The sequence below is a fragment of the Centrocercus urophasianus genome, unplaced genomic scaffold (assembly GCF_019232065.1).
Source record: "Centrocercus urophasianus isolate 14NV4802_14NV808 unplaced genomic scaffold, USGS_Curo_1.0 seq_32, whole genome shotgun sequence".
NCBI classification, from domain to species: Eukaryota; Metazoa; Chordata; class Aves; order Galliformes; family Phasianidae; genus Centrocercus; species Centrocercus urophasianus.
In genome coordinates, this window is record NW_024884889.1 from 5,439,518 (window position 1) to 5,459,665 (window position 20,148).

Consider the following 20,148-nt stretch of genomic DNA (forward strand, 5'->3'; position numbering starts at 1 on the left):
AATGCTTGCTTTATGAAAAGCAAACAGGTAAGATTCTGTCCTCCCTCTCAAGCTCTGCCGAATGATGTTTCTTGTCATAATGTGAATGTCATGATATGGTGAGAAATAGATCTCTGGAGCCAGTGTTGTTATAGAGCTGTTTTTATTGATAATGTTAGCATTCCAAATCTTTGCGTAAAGTGGTCATTAAAGCTCATTTGAAAAATCTCACAGGATTGCTTATGGCTTGAATACAGTGCCAAGAATTTAATTCTTAATTATATGCAGAGGGATATATGAAATAGAATTTGTAGTCACGATGCATTTCTTGATTGTGAATCCATAATATATTATTGTTTCTTCAGAGAGTTGAAATGATGCCATTTAGCTTAAGAGATGAAAGCACTCATTAAATCAGTGGTGCGGCACTGTGCTCTTAATTTGATGAAAAGAAGCTCTTGGAACAAGATTGTTGCTGTGCTGCTGCTTTGCTCTAAGCCTCCACTGCTGTCTACAGTGGTGATGCTTCAGAGGCAAGTTCCATAGTCTGACAAAGTGCAGAACATAACTCTGTAAGCCATGTAGGACTCCAGTATTAATCCCTGGCTAATGCCTAATTTTGGCTGTCTTAAATGGTTACAGTTTTTTGTTTTCTTCATGTTCAAGATAAATACTAGATGGGCAACTTTTAGAGACCAGATTTTTGTATTCTTCCATGATGTTTACTTGGATTTCTAAAATTACTGATTTGATTCTGTTTGCTCAAGGGTGTGTATTTACATGTAAGCCATGTGCTTTTTGGCATGACTCTCCTTTAGATCTAGAGTAAAAACTCTGTAGATATTTCAAAGAAAAAGTACATTTTCAGTAACATGTAAGTCTGTGAGTTGTATTTCTTTACCAGTATCACCTTCTTTTCAGAAATAATTTGTTTTTTACAATGCACCAATCACTTAGTGTAGTTTTTTTTTCAATTTTATTACTATTTAAAGCATTTATTTTTAAGAACTCACAACCTAACAGAGCATTTAGAGTAAATTGAGCAAAAGAATACTACTAAAAGAATTATAGGAAACAGCAAAAACCTATTCTCAGTCCTACTCTGATCTGCACAAGTTCTTCCTGTTGCTTTTCTTGGAGAGCTTCTCTTCAGTGCAGTTACCTGGTCTTTATCAGGTGAGCCTGATACTTAAAATATAAACCACTATTTCCCTTTGTCTAACCTAGAATAACTTGTTTAGTTACCTGGATTTCTGGGTAAGTTAGGAAAACACACAGCTGAATGACGTATCTGCTCGCCCTTACCCAGGGGAAAACCATTCTGTGTGTTTTGGGGGTTATTTTAATGGAGAGGAGTTAAAATTGAAATACTTAGTAAAGAGATACAGCTAACCTAAACCTTAAATTATCTGGAAAACTTCAGGCTGAACATTCAGCTCTGTAATTATACCTCAAAATGACTAGCTGAGGCTGGACAAAGTGGTTTTCTTTGGCACTTTGCTTTATTCCTGTAGCTCGAAAGAGGAAATTAAACCTGCAGAGGCTGGAGGGTACTGTCAAAACAAGACAACTGAAACAAGAAACAAGCTGCTTTTTAATTTCCACAGATTTTTCCCAAATGGTTTTAGCTTACCATTGGTAAAATAACTGCAGCATTCTATATCATTTATTGCTGGTCTTAATTGAACTCCAAGGTGTTGCAAAGGAAAATAAAATCAGAAGATGAAATTGAACATGAGTAAAATAACTAGCATCTGTGAGTGGATGACGTTTAAGTACAAACACCAGGGGCAGGATAGTCTGAGTGTGGAGTGAAAAAGCCTTGCCATCAGCTGACTGGAAGTCCCATGTGGTTTTTCTTAGCAATATCTAGACGCAGACACAGAAAATGAGGCAGTCGCATTGTCGTGGGTTATTTATATCAAGCAGGCATGCACTGAAGGGAATGCTCATCTGGCAGTGGTCCTAACTCGAAGTCGTAAATGTGAATTGACCCAGTGCTAGAGAGCAATTTGTTGGCTGTGAGTGGATCCCAACAGGGAGCCCAAGTGTTTGCAGGTCAACTGGATGTCAGAATAGTTCAGAGTTTGTTTCTAGTTTTTGGTTTATGGTGGGTGCTGCTGGATGTCTAACAGCTGTTTAGATAAGGTTGATGAGCAGGTAACAGATGTAGGTCCTGAAACAGGGTTTCTGTACTGTTCAAGTTCTTGAAGTCATTTGTATTGACTGCTGTACATGAATACAAAAAACAAGGCCATCCAGAACTCCTGCTACCCTCTTTGCTGACACTATGGCAGATACTCACACAATTCATAGCTTCCCAGTTAAGGACAGCCTTAAGTAGTATGGATTTTGAAGTGTTTGTTATCAAGTAGTTTATTTGTACCATTTCCACTGTTCTTGTTCTTCTCAAAAGCCTCTTTCTCAAGTCAGTCTCAATATGGCAGTCACTTGAACTGGAGTGTGGACACCTTCCCTGCAATGCCCTTTGTAAGAGGTTTCAAGCACCCTTTCTCTTTTTTTCCCCTGAATGGATGATTACCTGGAATGTGGCTTAGAGTATCACCCTTACTCATCTATAAGTCTGTGCTCAGACAGCACATGAAGGTGTTTAAAATGGAAACATGCTTTGCTTTGTAATACATTCATTGATGGGGTAGAATACTTTCCCTGCCGTTAGGCTGGCCTGAATGACATCTTGAAGGAACACAAAAGTGAGGAACCGCAAATCCAGTTTTCTCAAGGGAAGATTGATAATCAAACTTCAATCCTGCTCACCATTATGGCAGTCGTTGTGTGATGGTGGTGGCTGTGCTGATCTTGCTTGTGATCTGTTAAGCCTGCCTGGGTATAAAGATCTGTAGTTGCATTTTTCAATGCAGAAACTGAACTATGGATAAGAGATGAAAGCGTAGCGTAGTGGTTTTCTGGTGTGACTTACCTACTCATTTTTTTTTTTAATTTGTGTTTTTTTTTAGTGTATTTTTCTGAACTCACTTTTTAGTGTTTCAGTAAGTATTTGCACAGCCAGATTGAAGTTTGTTTGGTGCTGCTCCAGAAATATTTAAGAGTGAATAAGCAGGTTATGATTTGGAAGCCTGTGCAAGTATGGCTGAGAGATCCAGCCATAGTATTTTCTCTCGAAAATGGAGAGAGAATACATAATAAAAAGACTGGAGAGGGAGGGGGGAAAAAAAAAGTTTGTGCTTGGCTAAGTCCTTTGGACTTGTAATAAGATATTAATTATGCTTCTATAATTTGTTGTTTAAACATGTTTTGTCTCCCAGTTTAGTAAGGTTAGGAATCTCTTATAACTTAAACCCTTCCCTGAATAAACTGATTTATATTTATGAAAGTATTAAAACATAAAATAATGGCACATCCAGAACTATTATCTTGTTTACAAATACATACTTGGTATTTTCCAAAACACTCAGGACCTTTAAGTAGGCAGTACATGAAGGGTGATGTATCTTTTAAAATTTTAGGTAGAGACTTATAGGTAAGCCTCCATGACCATAACAATGTAATAAGGATGTTTTTATTATGGAACATAAACAGCATATAAACAAGTCAAAATGTAGAAATGCATCCTTCTGTTAACGAGTAGGTGAAGTTCTAGAGGAAAAAAAAAGAGTAACTGATCATATATATATATATATATAAATAGAATGTTTTATTTTCTGAGGAGACAAACTAGAAATAGTATTAAAAAATTGTTACAATTTTGCCTACAGAGAACTTCTAATAGTTGTACCTACCACACTTGTAACATAGTTATGACTAAAATAAAAATGTAGCTTATAGGTTTCAACAAGAAAGGTCAGGAAGGATGAATGTGAATTCAGTGTTGCTTAGGTGTATGGAAGGAGGCATCTTGTTGGAGTGGGGTACTCCAGCCACTCATTAAACTTGGCAACTTGACTCCAGTGCACTGAATATTATCAGACTGCTGCTGTAATTCTCCTCATAGATGCTCTGCCTGCATCTCTGTGTCTGAATGGCTATTGTGTATAAGTTCTGAGGGAACACATAGAGAAAATTACTTAAGAGCTTCATTTGCCCCACCGTCATGAATCAAGTCATCCTCTTCTGTGTATGCCAATCTAACAGAAGATAAGTTGCATAGGATGTGAGCTTGGATTCTAAAAAGCCTTCAAAATAGTTGAAAGGAGATGGTTTCTTACTGTAAGGAGAACAATAAATAATTTCTGAATGCAATTTTAAAGGTCAGTGATAAAAAGCTACTTACCCATTGCAAAATATCACAGAAAGCAGTTTCAGTTCAGCATGAGAACATTCTCAGCAGAAGACAATTACAAACTTTTTAACTTGCTCTGAACTCTAGCACGTCACGTTGGTGTGTTACTAGAATGTTTCATTCTATTTTAAGAAGCTGATCCTCCACAGCTATTCTTTTCCTGTAGCATCCTATCTTTTTAAAGACGCTCTCCCGTCTAGTTGTTTTTTCAAACAGTCTCAAAGGCAGTCTGGCTCTGTGCCTTTGACCTTCCTGCTTTTGAAAGGAAGAGGAGAAAATAAAGACAGGGTAATGAAATCAAGAATTTGCCTTCTGATCAGCTTTCTTTAGGAGATAAGAAACTCAAGTCTAAAAATGAGGCTGCACAGGTACTTTCTCTGACACAGGCCAATAAGGGATGCAAAGCCAGAGTAACCATGATTCTTTTTTTACTTTCATCTCTGTCATCCTAGTGTGAAACAGAGAAGATGACATATCCAGCTACAGCTGTTTTTATTTATCACTGTACCCTCAGCTGCACTCTAAAAATTCCCGTGTGGCAACAAAAAGGTACTAAACTGCATGGATGGGCCAAGGTAAAGTGTGTAAGTTTCATTTGGGCCAAGTGTCAGATCCTGCATTTTGGTCACAACAACCCCAGGCAATCCTGCAGGCCTGGGGAGGAGTGGCTGGAAGGCTGCCTGATGGAAAGGGACCTTGGTGTGCTTATGGACAGTGGGCTGAATATGAGCCAGCAGTGTGCCCAGGTGGCCAAGAAGGCCAACGGCATCCTGGCTTGGATCAGGAATGGAGTGGTGAGCAGGACCAGGGAAGACATCCTGCTCTTGTAGTCAGCACTGGTGAGGCCTCACCTCGAGTGCTGTGTTCAGTTTTGGGCACCTGAGTACAGAAAGGACATGGAGGTGCTGCAGCAGGTCCAGAGAAGGGCAACAGGGCTGGTGAAGGGCTTGGAGAATATGGCCTGTGAGGAGAGTGGTAAATGGAGTCAAATCCAGCTGGCGGCCGGTCGTGAGTGGTGTTCCCCAGGGGTCGGTGCTGGGGCCTGTCCTCTTCAATATCTTTATTGATGACCTCGATGAGGGCATCGAGTGCACCCTCAGTATGTTTGCAGATGACACCAAATTGGCTGGAAGTGTGGATCTACCTGGGGGTAGCGAGGCCCTACAGAGGGATCTGGACAGGCTGGAGAGCTGGGCTGAAGCCAATGGGATGAGTTTCAACAAGGCCAAATGCCAGGTACTGCACTTCGGCCACAACAACCCCAGGTGACGCTACAGGCTTGGGGCGGTGTGGCTGGAGGACTGCATAGAGGAAATGGACCTGGGGGTATTGATTGATGCTCGGCTGAACATGAGCCGACAGTGTGCCCAGGTGGCCAAGAAGGCCAATGGCATCCTGGCTTGCATCAGAAACAGTGTTGCAAGCAGGAGCGGAGAGGTGATTGTTCCCTTGTATTCAGCACTGGTGAGGCCGCACCTCGAGTACTGTGTCCAGTTTTGGGCCCCTCACTGCAAGAAAGACATTGAGGCCCTGGAACGTGTTCAAAGGAGGGCAACAAAGCTGGTGAGGGGTCTGGAACACAGGCCATATGAGGAGAGGCTGAAGGAGCTGGGAACGTTCAGCCTGGAGAAGAGGAGGCTCAGGGGAGACCTCATTGCTCTCTATAACTTCCTGAAGGGAGGTTGTAGTGAGCTGGGGGTCGGCCTCTGCTCTCGTGTCATTAGTGATAGGACCAGGGGGAATGGCTTCAAGCTACGGCAGGGGAGATTCGGGCTGGACATTAGGAAGTATTACTTTTCAGAAAGGGTGGTCAGGCACTGGAACGGATGCCCAGGGAGGTGGTGGAGTCACCGAGCCTGGGGGTGTTCAAGGAAAGGCTGGATGTTGTGTTGAGGGACATGGTTTAGTGGGAGCTATTGGGAATAGGTGAACGGTTGGACTGGGTGATCTTTTAGGTCTTTTCCAACCTTGGTGATTCTATGTTTGATTCTATGTTTGAGAGACTGAAGGAACTGGGGCTGTTCAGTCTGGGGAAGAGGAGGCTGAGGGGACACTTTGTTACGCTCTTTTAATATCTGAAAGGTGATTGCAGAGAGAGCAGGATTGGTCTTTTCTCACTGGTAGCAAGAGGAGGAGAAATGGCCTCAAATTGTGCCAGGGGAAGTTTAAGTTGAATATCAGGAAACATTTCATTACAGAAAAGGCTGTTAAGGCCTGGAATAGGTTCCCCAGGGAGGTGGTTAAAAACCATTTGGATGTGGTGCTCAGGGACATGATTTAGCAGAGGGCTGTTAGAGTTAGGGAAGGATGGTTAGGTTGCAGTTGGATTCGATGGTCTTTAAGGTATTTTCCAACCTGAGCAGTTCTGTTATTCCTCTCTAATCTGCCCCAATGTGTATTATTTACTGGATGTGATTTTTTTTTTTTTTGGTATGAGTCCGTATTTACTTCTGTGTGATTATCTGTCTGGGAAGTAAGTGTGTAGGGTAAGGATTTTCCTCCTACTTTGCCTGTAAGGTGTTTGCATTACTATGCTTATGCTGTTTATTCACCTTTAGATGCTGCCAAGGAAACAGGAAAAAGATGTGTAGAGAAATACCTTCAGGCTATAATTAGATTTCAACTATACCAAATGTAAAAGGTGTAGCATAACTCAGCCAATATGGAAAATAGTTTAGAAAAACTTCAGCATGTAAAACCTGCACTACAAACCTGTCCAAATTCAGAAAAAGTGAAACCAGAGCATTAAAAATACTTCTCAGGTAATGAATTAATAAGGACAAAACCAGGTAGTGCTGAAGGCTTGTTGAAAATACATGTCTTTCTGCAAATGTTCAGCTTGCTTCAGTTGAAGAAGTGGTAATTGAGGGAGAAGATACCATTGTTCCTCATTTGGAGAGAATGAGACAGGGGGATAGCAATATTGTTATCTAAAGCCTTAAATGAGGCTTAGAGAGGGGTGGGACCAGGTTAAACCCTTTCTGTTGGCACAGGCCAGTTCTTTTCACCTGTGCTCCCAGGGCTGGCTGTGTCCCTTTACCGGGTGCTCAGTCATTGGTTCAGGCTGTAGCTTAGCAATTCCCATACAGAAATCAAGAAAAATTAAATCTTAATAGCCTCGAAACAAATGGAGAAAGGCAGTGGAGGGTAAAAGGAGACAATTTAAGAATTAACAAGTCAGAGTTATGGTAATGGCATGAATCTATTCAAGAGAAAAGGAAAAGTGAAACAGAAGTGTAGAAATTGCACTTACAGAGCTTCTGTAGCACAGAATGAAGGGCATAAGGAGAAAACGGAAGGCAGGATGGAAAACAGAACTTGAATGTTATCTGAGAATATACAGATATTCGTAAGGCTGAACATTTTGCACATTGAACTGCCCTGTACAGAGTTCACAGGTGGGCTTCCACCCTTGACTCTGCCTCCTTGTTAAACAAGGAGAGCTATCTCCAAGTGGCTGAATCAGGGGGTTATGAAGATAATGTGACCGTGTTATCTTTCAATTGCTGGATGATATTCGATTGGGCTGTTTTGTTCTTAATGGAGCAGTCTTCAGCTGGTTTTCATTTTCATTTTATTTTTAGTATTTTTTTTTTTTTTCCCTCACTAGTTTGTTAACCCTTGTTAGGCAACACAGTAATCATGGTAATTAAGTGACAACAGTGAGTATTAGAATCTTAGAATGGCTTGGGTTGGAAGGGACCCCAAGGATCATCAGTTTCCAACCCTGCTGCCACAGGTATGGCTGCCAACCTCCAGGTATGGTACTAGAGCAGGCTGCCCAGGGCCCCATCCAACCTGGTCTTGAACACATGTGTGGGCAGCCTGTTCTAGCACCTCACCACTCTCTCTGTAATGAACTTTCCTCTGACACCCAAGCTAAACCTGCTGTCCTTGTGCTTAAAACCATTCCCCTTTGTCCTGTCACTATTTACCTACCGGAGTAAAAAGTTCAATGTGTTTTAGTGTGCGGAGAGGACCTGTGCCCATTTCCAGTTTGGATGCTAGCAACTAGAAGTGCAGGGAAGAAGGCAGTAATTGTTCCATCTATTCTGTTTATTGAACAGTAAAGTGCCAGCATCTCTCTTTACCTCTGTTCCAGTCAGGGGGCTCGTGCTGCCTTATTTCTGCTTGGATTTCCCTTTGATCTGCTTTCTTAGTAAAAGCACTGGTGAAGGTCCTTGTTCACAAGAGCAGCCTATAGACTTTGTGGTCCGCTGACTTGCTTTGTTTGTTGCTATAACATACAGGTGGCTCCAAAACTACTGGGTTCTGGTTATTTTCGTGAATGCTACAGTAAAAGCATACAGTAACATTGTTTGATGGGTTCTCTGCTTTGAAACACTGTTTTTCACCATAGTCACCATGTTGCAAGTGAAAGCAGCTTGTGGTTCACTGTATTGATGTTTATTCCTTTGAATTAAGACTTGGAAAGGAGTAAAAGTGTTAACTGATTGAGAGTGTGCCTTCGTTTGTTAAAAGACGAGCACAATAGGAAAAAGGAAAAAATAAAGGTGAGCAGGTCACTGCTGTGGATCCTGTGATCCTGAGGGTTTGTTCTTCTGGGGTAGCTGAGGATGGGGTGGGAAGTGTGCTGCCAGCTGTGGGGGTGGCAGTATCTTTTGTGCCGCACAGTGGTCCCTGAATGGTCCCTGAATGGTCCCTGCTACTTGGGCCAGGAGCTGTTGCCAGCTGAGAGTGTCCGGTGTGGTGTGTTGTGTACGTGCCATACTTTGCGTTGTGGTAGTGGAGGGTTGTGATTACTGGGAAGAGGAAATCAAGAGCACCTTAAGCAATCTTACTAGCTCCCGACTTCTCCATTGCTTATGCACAATGACTGTTTGTTCTGAACCTTTCACCAGAGAGTTACAGTATTTTTGTTCTGAGGCCTTCACAGAGTTGCTGCTGTTTTATTTGGCTAGTCACTGGTTAGCTGCAAGTGTGTCTCTTAACCAATCAGAATGTGAATTCTTGCTCTCTATGTTATGGTTCTGTACAGTGTTGTCACAATGTATGAGATAGAAAAAAATGTGTCACTTCATTTGCACACAGCACCATAGCTAGGCATTTTTGCCAATGTTGGATAAGAGCCTGCATGCCATGCTCCTGAAAATCTGCATGGCTCTCTGGAATGCCATTTGACTTTCACATTGCTGTCACCACTGCTGAAACACAGCACCTCCTCACTGCTGTGTTCACATCTGCTGTTTGGTCCCCAGAGATGTTCAGCAAATGTTGATGAATGTTAATGGATGCATTGTTTTCTGCATGGAGGAATTCAGTTCCACACCTTTGCTTCGTGCACACTTCTGTGTCAGGTGCCATCCAGTCAGATTGCCTCTCTGCTGCCAGCTGTCCCAGGGCAATGAAGTTTAATGGCATATTGTGGGGGGAGGTTCGGTCTCTGCAGCTGTACCACCAATATTTGCTCCTGAAATCGTGGGCCAACTTAATGAAATTGGAAGCATTACTTTTGGAGCAACCCTCATATTTGGACCAAAAAACTTTCTGGGTACTTCAAGAAGCCTATAAGGATGCACAAGTAAACTCTGTGTTTGGCACGTGTGTAGCTGATGATGTTCAGCACAGTATCTTCAGTTAGAGATGCATGTATTTCTATCAGAGTGATGTATACAAATTCCTTAATGACTGAGCATGTCTTCTCTGCTTGATTATTTTCCTTCCATCTTTCCCTTGAATGCTTTGTTACGCATGGACACATCTATGTTCAGGCTAGTACTTATTCCCATTTTGGTAGCATCTTTAGAAAGGAGTAAGTTTCGAAAGAAGGGGGGTAGAACAGTTGGGATGATGGTTTTTTAATGGTTATCATCTGTGTATTTAAAAAGTAGCTAATGAGAAACTAAAAACATACCAGCATGAGACACTAAAAGAACAAAAACCAAAATTGATGTTGATAGCCTGAGCAGTAAAGACAGGAAAGGAGGAAAATGCATTGTGTTTTTTTCTTTTTCCTAATATCTATTAACACAGTGGGCCTTTAAATGATTGTCTTTGTAGAGGGAGTGGGCTGAGCATCTGTGAATCGCTTTCTACCAAGCACGGCAGGATTAAAATAATAGAGAATTTTGTAATGACAACATAGATACTATAGGGAGAACATCCTTAATTTAGAGTTCATTTTCATTGCACAGAAATGCAGGTTGTTACTGGGGAGGAAAAAGAGAATGCTACTAGCTAAATAGAAGGAATGAAGCGTGAAAAGTTTTGACATAGTGAGGCTGATCATTTCACATGGTAAACAGCATGTTTCTTTCCTATTTATATTGAATGAAGATAGCTGTCATCTGGAAACTGTAACAGTTTTGCGAGAGAGTAGAAGGATTAATTCTGTAGGTCATACTCTGCTCCTGTGCAAGTGGAAAGTGCCTTGAAGAAGGCTGAGTTGCTGAGAGTGTTGCCATTTAAAATAATTAAAAGATCACTGATGCAGTTACAATTCTGCATCAAATTAACACCGTAAACTTTCTGTGCTGTTGGGTCAATTAGGATGAAGCAGACCTTCCTGCTAATCATCTTCAGAGAGGTGTTTTTCTTAAGCGGGAAAATTATTTGGTAGTCCTGATTATTCGTGTTATCACTGCCCCTATGGGCTGCAGTGTGAGTGAGCTTTTGAATTCTTCTGTCCCTATCAGCACAAATCCAGGTTTTCTTCTGTTTCATCAAAATGCTCTTGATTTAAATTGTGATTTAAGATGAAAAGGCTGGAAGCCCTTGAAGAGTATTTATTTCATAAGATAAAGCTTATTACCCAGCTGCCATTCTACACAACTGGCATTTTAGTACCTATCACCTGTGCAAATTAAATCATATAGTAGTTGAAAAATAGTGCAGGGAAGGCTGTAGCAGATAACTTGTTCTCAGCAGGCAGTGCTTATGGAGAGAAGGGTTATGAAGTCTCTCAGGCTGGGTGTTATGGGATAGCTCAAGTCGAGCTGGTCAGTTTTACTTGGATGAGTTATCTGAGTGCTTCTCACTGTCTTGCAATATATACTACCAATAATGTGCTACTTATGGATGGGAAACACAAGTTTGCCTTTCCGTAGTTGGAGAAGTAGAGAGGACTCACACCATGGCACTTTGGGAGCTGATGGAAGGGAAGGGACCCCCAAAAAATAAAGCTGCTCCTCTTCCCTGCCGTAGCAGGAATAGATGAGAAGATTGAAATGAGAAATACATGGCTTACGTGGAGGAAAGGTGATCTGGGCCTTCAGTAGGTAGCTTCTTTGGAGTAGTGCCTAGATCAGAGCTGTATTGTGCATGTGTAAAAAGCTGTCAGGTGTCTTTGTGGCCAGTCTTGGCAGTGTAAAGAGTTGAGGAGAACTCCTGGATGTATCAGACTGAAACTTTTAAACAATAAGCATTTAAAAAACAACCAAAGAACAAAACACCAACAAACTAGTAGTCCTATAGGAACTGAAGTAATTGCTTCTGTATTTCGCCTTTGTCATTCTTCAACGCTGCGAAGTGGTACGAAATTGCAGCATTAGCGTTCCTAGTAAAGCTGAATGGAAACTGACTCAGTTTCTAAGGAGGGAAATCTACTGCAGTAATAGTGCTATAATGTAAGCACTTGGAATTACATCTGTGGAGTTCATACCTGAACCCAAACAAGCTGAATCCATTCTGTTCCCTTCAGTGTCCATATTGTAATATTTTTTTTATGTTGATACTGCTCTTATTTTTTATAGGCTTGAGAGAATGCGTGAACAAGTTGAAGTGCTGTTGCAAGAGCTCCCTTGTGGGTGTGACAAAAGAGGTGTGGAATCCTTCCCTGGTGCAGAGCAAAGACCTTAATGGTAGGTGCTTAAAGCCCTTTTTTCCCCGTGCAGCTAGGACTGGTTACATGTGAGGGCCAGGTGCCATGTGGGGGTTTACGTCCGGCTCAAGTTATTGTTGAGCTTTATCACTCATCAGCAATATAACGACCATTTTTATCCCACACGGTGCCTTTGCAAAATAAGGTTTTACTTTCAGGTCAAATTAATCAGATCCAGAAAAAAATGTAGACCTGAACTTGCTAATTACCTAGTGTCAAGCAATGAATACCAGCTCTGAGAAGGGAAATGGGTTGGAATTCTTACTTTGTCTGTTAGTGGGTATGAAGTATATTTCGCTTGAACTGATGACGTCAATATGTGAAAAATTGTTATGCAGAAAGAAAATATGCAGAATATCAGTTATCGTACATAACAAGAACATAATTAACTGCATATGCTTATTAGCAACTTGCAGTAAAATGTTAGCAGAGAGAAAGAAAGTGGAGATTGAAAGAAAGTGAAGAACATGTTCTTTATGGGAAGAAGAATGCCTCTTTAATCTTCATTCTGTTCAGCATCTAGCACTAACCTTTGAGTGTGCCTTTAAAGGCATGTCTGTTAAAGAGTGTCATTGCCTTATACTAGTAATCTTGATTTTTATTTTTATTTTTTCAGTAGACTGCAGTTGATAGTAGCAAGATCATCAAAAGATCTTTGAAATTCTCAGTCATTCTTGTATTTGAATTACTTTAAAACGTAGGTCAAGTAAAAGGGACTCCTTAGGCAGAGGACATGGCAAGTGAGATCTTCTGGGAGAGAGCTGCAATCTGTACTTTTGTACGTGTCACTGTGGGAATGAGTGATCATGAGTTGAAATGAGCCAGGTGCACAAATGATTTGTTGAAATGTTTCTGGCCTTGTGATGGAGGGGGGTGGGTTGAATTCTGCCCATGGCTTAAGACTCACAGAAGCGCTTTCGTAAATGACAGTGAGGAAAAATAAGCTCTAATCTCCATAGTTAGCAGAAAGAGGAGCAAACACGAGGAAGAGTTGGCACATTCTCAGCAAGAATTGGTTTTCTTGTGCCAACTGGGCCAGAGGTGAAGATCCAAAGCGAGGAAGACAAGTAACTTCATCCCCGAAGGCCACCAGTGGGGACCCTCACTGCATGTGACTCATGAGCCAAGGAGAGGGACTTTATGTAAATGAATTCCTGGAAATATAATGAATATGTAGATGGAGTCCAGGAAATCTATTGAATATTTATGAGCTTGGCTTACAAATATGTAATGCTTCTATTTCCTGGTATGCAGGGTAGGCAGAAGGATCCCCCCTTGCACCCTTTGTGTGCATTGCTGAAATAAAGGTACCTGCTCTTATAACTACTTTGTGGTTATGGACTCTGAATCTGTGAGTCTCTTGTTCCACTGTTTTTAGGTGTTACAACAGAGAATGATCACGATTGGGTAATGCTATTGGTTTATTTGCCTGGTGTTCCTAAGCAGAACACAAGCACAGTAAATAACTTCCTGCTGCTGGAATATTTTCAAGTAACAGTGAGTTGTTATCCTATTAGTTTCCTTAGTTTGAAAGGGAATAGTCATTCTTCATGAATTTATGAGCAGATTATTGCTCTTATGCACGTATGTTTCTTTGTCTGCAAGACAGAGTAATCAACAACACAACACACTAATAAACAATATTCCTTACTGAACTTCTCTAAACCTCACTGCATGTGGTGGGCAGGGAAAATAAAAACAAAAACAAAGCAAAATTTATCTAAAGCCTCTAAGTCATCAGATCCTCATGTCTCGAAGAGGAGATGGTGTTACTTAGAAGATCATCTGAGTATCTTTTTAAATAGGTTTTATATCTGCTGATGCTTGTTGGACAGCTTTCTTTGTGTGTAGATTGTAATTGACGTGACCTTGTCTTTTGGGCACAGTTATTTCTTGTAATATTATACCTATGCTGAAGATGTGTATTATCTCTTGTGCAGATACTCAGACTGAAGGCAACATTAATACCTTCATTTTTAGCTACTGTACATCAGAACATAATTTTCCAGCTGTTGAAAATGATCTTGAAGGAATTTGTTAGGAGAGCTCCAACGAGAAAATGCTAACCTCTAAAGCATAGCATAATGCTTCCAGAGGAGAAAACGTCGCAGTTCACCCCAAGGGTGACTGTGTTTCAGTGCAGTCCATTGTTTTTCATTGTGGCATCTCATCTGTTAAGTTTTGAATCTATACTGGAGACCTTTCAAATAATGAATCTCCACGGGCATGGCTTATTGCCATTTATAGCAATATGCCAAGTGACAGGTGCTCTTAAGACATAGTCAAAAAAAAACACTTCCCATGTTTAGCAGAAAAATCAAAAGCTTTTATTGTTTTGACTAATTTATTTGACTAATTTGACTAATGAGTAATTGTCTTAATGGGACTATTCTGAAACAGCAAAACAGTATTTCTGCAGCAATGGCAATGCTTGATCTTTTCCAGCACGAAGTGCCTGAACCACCTTGTGTTATCATCAGTGTAAACTGGTAAACTCACAGTGTCCTGAAATGGTTTTAACAGCTTTGCCCTTGGAGTTTTGCTGTGTTGAAGATTTGATATTCATGCAAATTGAACCTTACTGAGTGTTTTGCAGATACCTGGTGTTGGCAGACTCTAGAGTTAACTGCAGCTTTAGTGAGTAGAATTCTTATGTCCTTAGAGAATGCTTGAGGATGAGACATGGATGATCTTTAACCTTGAAAGGGGTAAACTGTTCTTTGAATACGAAAAACACCTCAACACTTGTCTCAATTTATTCAGTCTTTTCTAAATCTCTCTATGCAAAAATGTGTATGTGAAAGTAAACTTCATTTATTTTTATCTGTTGTTCTGCATTGACACAAAGGAATTTAGTTCTGGAAGTTATATAAGAGGAGTATACTTGTATCCTTGCACTGAATTGAACTGCCTATGCATCTGTAAGAAACAAGGTGCTGTGTCAGTTGCTTTACTGAATGTGTTGGTTGAGCTAAACTAACTTCAACAAGAGACTTAAGACCAGAAGTTATACAAGCAAGACATATCCAACTTTTTGTGACCAAATGACTGCTGCAGTTTTTCAAAATACTCATTTTCTACTGTAACCTCTGTTGTTGGATTTCATGTTTACACCTTGGGCAGAAGCTGGGAAGCTTGGACCACTGCTAAATACGTGTTATTAATCAACTTGTTGCATCAGTTGCTGATTCAGGTTTGAGCTGTCCTAAAAGTAGTTCAAGGTATGGCACATTTTTTGGAGAATGTTAGAAGTAAACTGTAATATTCAGTTCTATTTAAACAGGAAAAGCACTCATAGTATCTCAAGAGAGACTGTTAATATTGGCTGTTTCCTTACATTTTCAGGACAGATAAAGGGAATTGTATTTGTCTCATTCTGTCTCTTCAAACCGTTCTTCTTCCACTCTAAGCATTTGTGGGAAAGCTTGTCTGAGCTGTTAAACTGCTCTTTAAAAGTACCAATGTCTAAATTCAATAAAAATGCTATGTGTAATAGCTGATGTAAACGTATAAGAACTGGCAGATATGAGTGAAGTTTTGAAACGTCTGCTTCCCAGATTTCTGAAGGAGTTCTTGCCAGTTGTCTTAGGTAGGGTTGACAAACTATGGACAGGGACCATGTTTCCTTTTTCAGAAGGTTTTCCTTCTTTTTCTGAGTTTGACAGTGACTTTCATTTTGTATTTGGCTATGACAGTGTCGACCCCCTAGAAACAGTACTAAAAGATTTGCTTATGTATGTAGAATTTGGGGTGTAGTGAGAGGTATCTGGAATCAAAGCTTTTCCAGTGGCTTCCTGGCATGACAGTGTGCAAATACTGGAGATGAAGGCCTTTCCTTCAGAAGGGTTTTGTTTTCCTGCGGTCTTCTTGTCTATTGTGTTTGTATTTTCACACTGATTAAGGCAACACTGTAAACACAGAAGTAGCAGCAGTCACATTTGCGTAGCTTTACAGAACAAAAAATGAGAGCAAGCAACAGAAACGGGGAGTAAGCAGTAGGATGTAAACAGATAATAGAGGTCTGCAAGAAGAACATAGAAGCTACTGTGCTGTTGGCTGGCACTTGTGGATGGAGTTGAGCTGACTTGTTGGAAATGGCTGCAATGGAGTTAAAGGGAGCAGAGTGTTTGCAGTGTAGCCTTTGCTGCTCTCAGCAACCAGCAGTGCCAGTGAATGCAAAGCTGTTCTGACAAGCCTCATTGAAACACAGGTGCATCTTTTTGTCTCTTGGGATGCATATGTTATCCCAGACTCCTTTATTCTGCCTTGGATCAGCTGAGGACATTCTGATGCACTTTTGTTTGAAATTTGCATAAAACTCCATATTCTGGATGAGTTTAGTTCAATGAGATAATCTTTCAATGTTTCTATGTTGTTGTGGAAATCAGATTATTCTTAGGCTTATGCTGTATCTTGCAAGTTAACCTCTTCTATTACTTCACCTTTGTGACTCGAGTTAAAGAAAAACATTGGCTTCGATGTTAATAAGATTCCAGTAGGATTCCAGGCTGGATTCAGCAGGTGGGGTGGCCCTCATTTGTTGATGCAGAGCAGGGTTGAACCTTCTGCTCTTTTTTGAGGTTTTATTTTCTTTTTCAATTCAAGCATACGTTTTTTTATAGAATGACTTAAAAGCAGTGACACTAAATCTTAGACATATTTAGCTGACCAGCTTCCACTGTCATAAATCTAGATCTGCCCCTTGGGTTGACTGTGAGATGATTCCCTGCAGTTTTGCCATACCTGTTGTTAGAGGGTGAGTGAAGGGAAATTGTACCAAGGTTGTCCTGATGCCCTTAAGTTTTGAAACCCTGCACTAATCTGAAACAGCCTGATGTGTTCCTGATAGGTTGGATTTGAGGATTTAGATTTCAGTTTCAAACCGGGAATGAAAGATAGATTGTATCTCACAGTTTAAACTAGGAGTGAAAGTTAAATTGTATCTCACATCAAGTTAGTGTTTAGATGACAGTATCACAACCCTGTTTTCTCCGTGTATTTTCCTGCAAATAGCCTGCAGTTGCTATTTCCATATTGGTTGTTTCTTTTTTATTTGTTACTTCTTTGTTTCTTCTCATAGTTTAGTTTCATTTTTAAAAGTTAATTCCAAAACACGTTCTGGCATTGGTTTCAACATGAGATTGGAAAGGAGTAATAATTCTGACTCCTGGCTACTTTGTCTACTTCCATTGACTTCATTGGATAAGCACAACTAGTATGATGGAATGTTTCCTGATCTGTAAAATTATTTGTAGCCACATATGAGGCAAGGGTGAAAAAAGCCAACGAATACCAACCTTACTTCTACCTACTGATTTTGTGGGAACTGCCTCTAAATGAAATAGGAATTAGTAGGATTGTTGGAGTTAATAATGAGAAGGAAACACCAGATGTTTTGCTGTTCTAGGGCTAAATTTTGAAAGTGGGGAAATAGTTGTTTTTGTTTTGGAAATTATAAGAACAACTGTTTTTTGACTGGCGACAAAACTAACTTTTCTGTTGCTGAGGACAGTAGCTGAACTGTCTGAGAACTCAACATGTCCATAATAATCCTCTGGAGAAGACGATGTTGGAAGCCCAGAGTTTGCATGAAGTATATAGAATATACTTGTGCGTAAGGAGAACAATTCTGTTTTCTGTAAGTGCAGACAGCTGGAAGTGTGGGTTTAATTGCCCTCATTTCCCCTTCGTTCAAATGCTGCGGTGCTCAAAGCTTCCTTGAACAAACCTGTAAATGATACCCTGAATAGTCATTATCATTCAACGTTAATTCCTGTTAGCTAATCAAGGTGATGTGGGCAAATGCCCTGCTGAGAAAATATTCTGGATTTCATGGGTGAATCTCAGTGGGACATTTGGCACTGTTCCTGTACAACTGCAGCACAGGATTCAGAGGCTTATTTGAAGAGTTGACATTGATTCAGTGTGTGCTTATGTACGTGAGGTTTGCTATGTTGCTTTATATGATCTATCACTCTGTGTAATGACACTCGGTGTAGTGAGTGGAGTGCTGTATTATACATACGAGGCTTGCAAAAATGTACTTGTAAAGAAACAGCTGATGTTTGATTCATAAGGCTATGCATTTTAAAACAAATCTGGTGTTTAAATAGACCATTTAATCACTGTCACGTATCACTAAAACAATCCTCTGTTTTGTGTGTTTGAACAGACGACCTCTAAAATAAGAATATTCCTAAGTGCAGAAAAAACAGGTATTGAGACCTCCATTAGCTGAAGTGAAATTTCTTAAAAATATTCATACTGCTGCTCCAGCTGAAGCATGGCTGCAATTTTGAGCGTCCTAGTCATGTTATTTTGAGACAACTCCTTTTTTGTTGTCTAGAAAGAGATTTGTGTCTTTAAGATGGTGGAGTTGTTGAGCTCTAGCTATTACCAGGCAGGGCAAAATGGAGACAATCTGTTGCACATAATAAACATCCCTCCTTATTGTCTTACTGTCTTATGCCACAGCATCTAACCCAGCCTCTAGATTGCACAAAAAAAAACCAGTGGATACAAGAAAATGAGCAATCCAGTAAGAGATATATTAGCATATACAGCATTCATTCCCGGCCTTCTGAAGTATTTTGTAGGGTATGGAAGAAACAGCTTTGGAAAGAAAAGGCATCCAAGTTACAGTAAGAAAGCATAAGGGATAACCATCTAGAAAATTGCATCTTTTTCTACCGTGACGACTCTGTCAACACGATATCTCTAACCACAGAGAGATTAAAATACAAACTTCCCTGCATGGGAAAAAATACGTGTTTATAAAGTCTGTGTCTTAAGTAGTACATTTTTAGGAAGAGTCGAAAGTCAGATCTCTAAGTCATGTTCACATAATTCTCTGTAGAGATTTTCTGGATTTCTTTATATTCATGACAGGATTTTCAAGGACAGGTGTTACTTTCTTCTTGACCTGGGTCTGTGTGGGATTACGTGTCCCGTCCACTGTGCTCCGTGTCCCGTACAGAAAGCTGAGGTAAGCAGTGATACTCTTATTTCATTGATATGATATGTTATTCTTATCTTTTCACAGGGTCTTCAAGTACGATGGATCTTGAAAGCGATGTCAAGACAACTTGTGAGAAGGTTGCTAAGGCTTTGGGCTTTCATTCTCTGCCTAAGAGTGAGTAGCTTAACATCTTTATATTTGCCACAGACTATGAATTAAGATAGAAAGAAATCTCATCTCTGAATGCATTCGTAGGTGTTCAGTATTAGTGGCATTTGATTCGTTATTACCAAGAGATTTATTTGCAGATTCTAGTTACCTGGACAACAGGAATGGTCTTTGCAGAATGCAAAACTTGGAAGGCTGGCTGCACTTCAGCACTATGGTTTCATGCAGTAGAAAATGAAATACATACCCACTTGGAATATGCCTTATTCCAACCTTATAGGAGCGTTTTATTGCACATTAAATCACCAAAGCTCTTTGCTTGTGTGATTCTTACAAGCTTAACCTTAAATTATGTGCATTCTGGTTACTGCTTCATAGCAAGATCAATTTCTAGGAGATCAATATTTTGCCTGTCTCAGAAGGCAGTTTAAAACCTTGCTTGTCCCATATTGTTTTTACTCTTTTTATACAACATTTGTTGAAATGGCTTTTAATTCCTTTGACTTCAGTGGCAAGCAATCATAACAAGAGATTTGAATGGAAATGGCAGAATGAGAAGCTGCATTTCAATGGCTTTTAGTAGTACTCTACAAAGGCGTCCAGCCACTGCTTCCTATTTTATAGTAAGATTGGTTCAGTATAAACTGATATGGAGAAGTTTTGAAGGTGTGAATTGTATTTTTTTCTTCTGATAGATGTGTACATTATTCATTTTGAACTTCAATCCAGCTGCCATTGAAGTCATTGATAATGCTGCCGTTGATTTGTATCGTGCAGAAGTGGACTTATAATGAGCTACTTAACGTGTCATTTATCTAAGCTGTCACAGCTTGAAAGGTGTAGGAAAAGACTGGTAGAGTGTCTGAAGGGTCTGTAAATGTAATCAGAGAAACCACATTTTGTGTGAGAAGCTGTTTCAGCTCGGTCTCTTTCATCTGTAGA

The 20,148-nt window shown here is 40.2% G+C and overlaps 1 protein-coding gene across 1 annotated transcript in view; it reads right to left on the reverse strand.

Moving 5' to 3' along the window:
• ANXA10 (annexin A10) overlaps positions 1 to 9,061 on the reverse strand; it is a 65,224-nt gene extending 56,163 nt beyond the window's left edge. Inside the window, exon 1 of the mRNA XM_042829676.1 lies at positions 9,043 to 9,061. Coding sequence (XP_042685610.1) covers positions 9,043 to 9,061 — 19 coding nt within the window. The remainder of the gene's footprint in view (positions 1 to 9,042) is intronic.
• Positions 9,062 to 20,148: the final 11,087 nt, after the last annotated feature.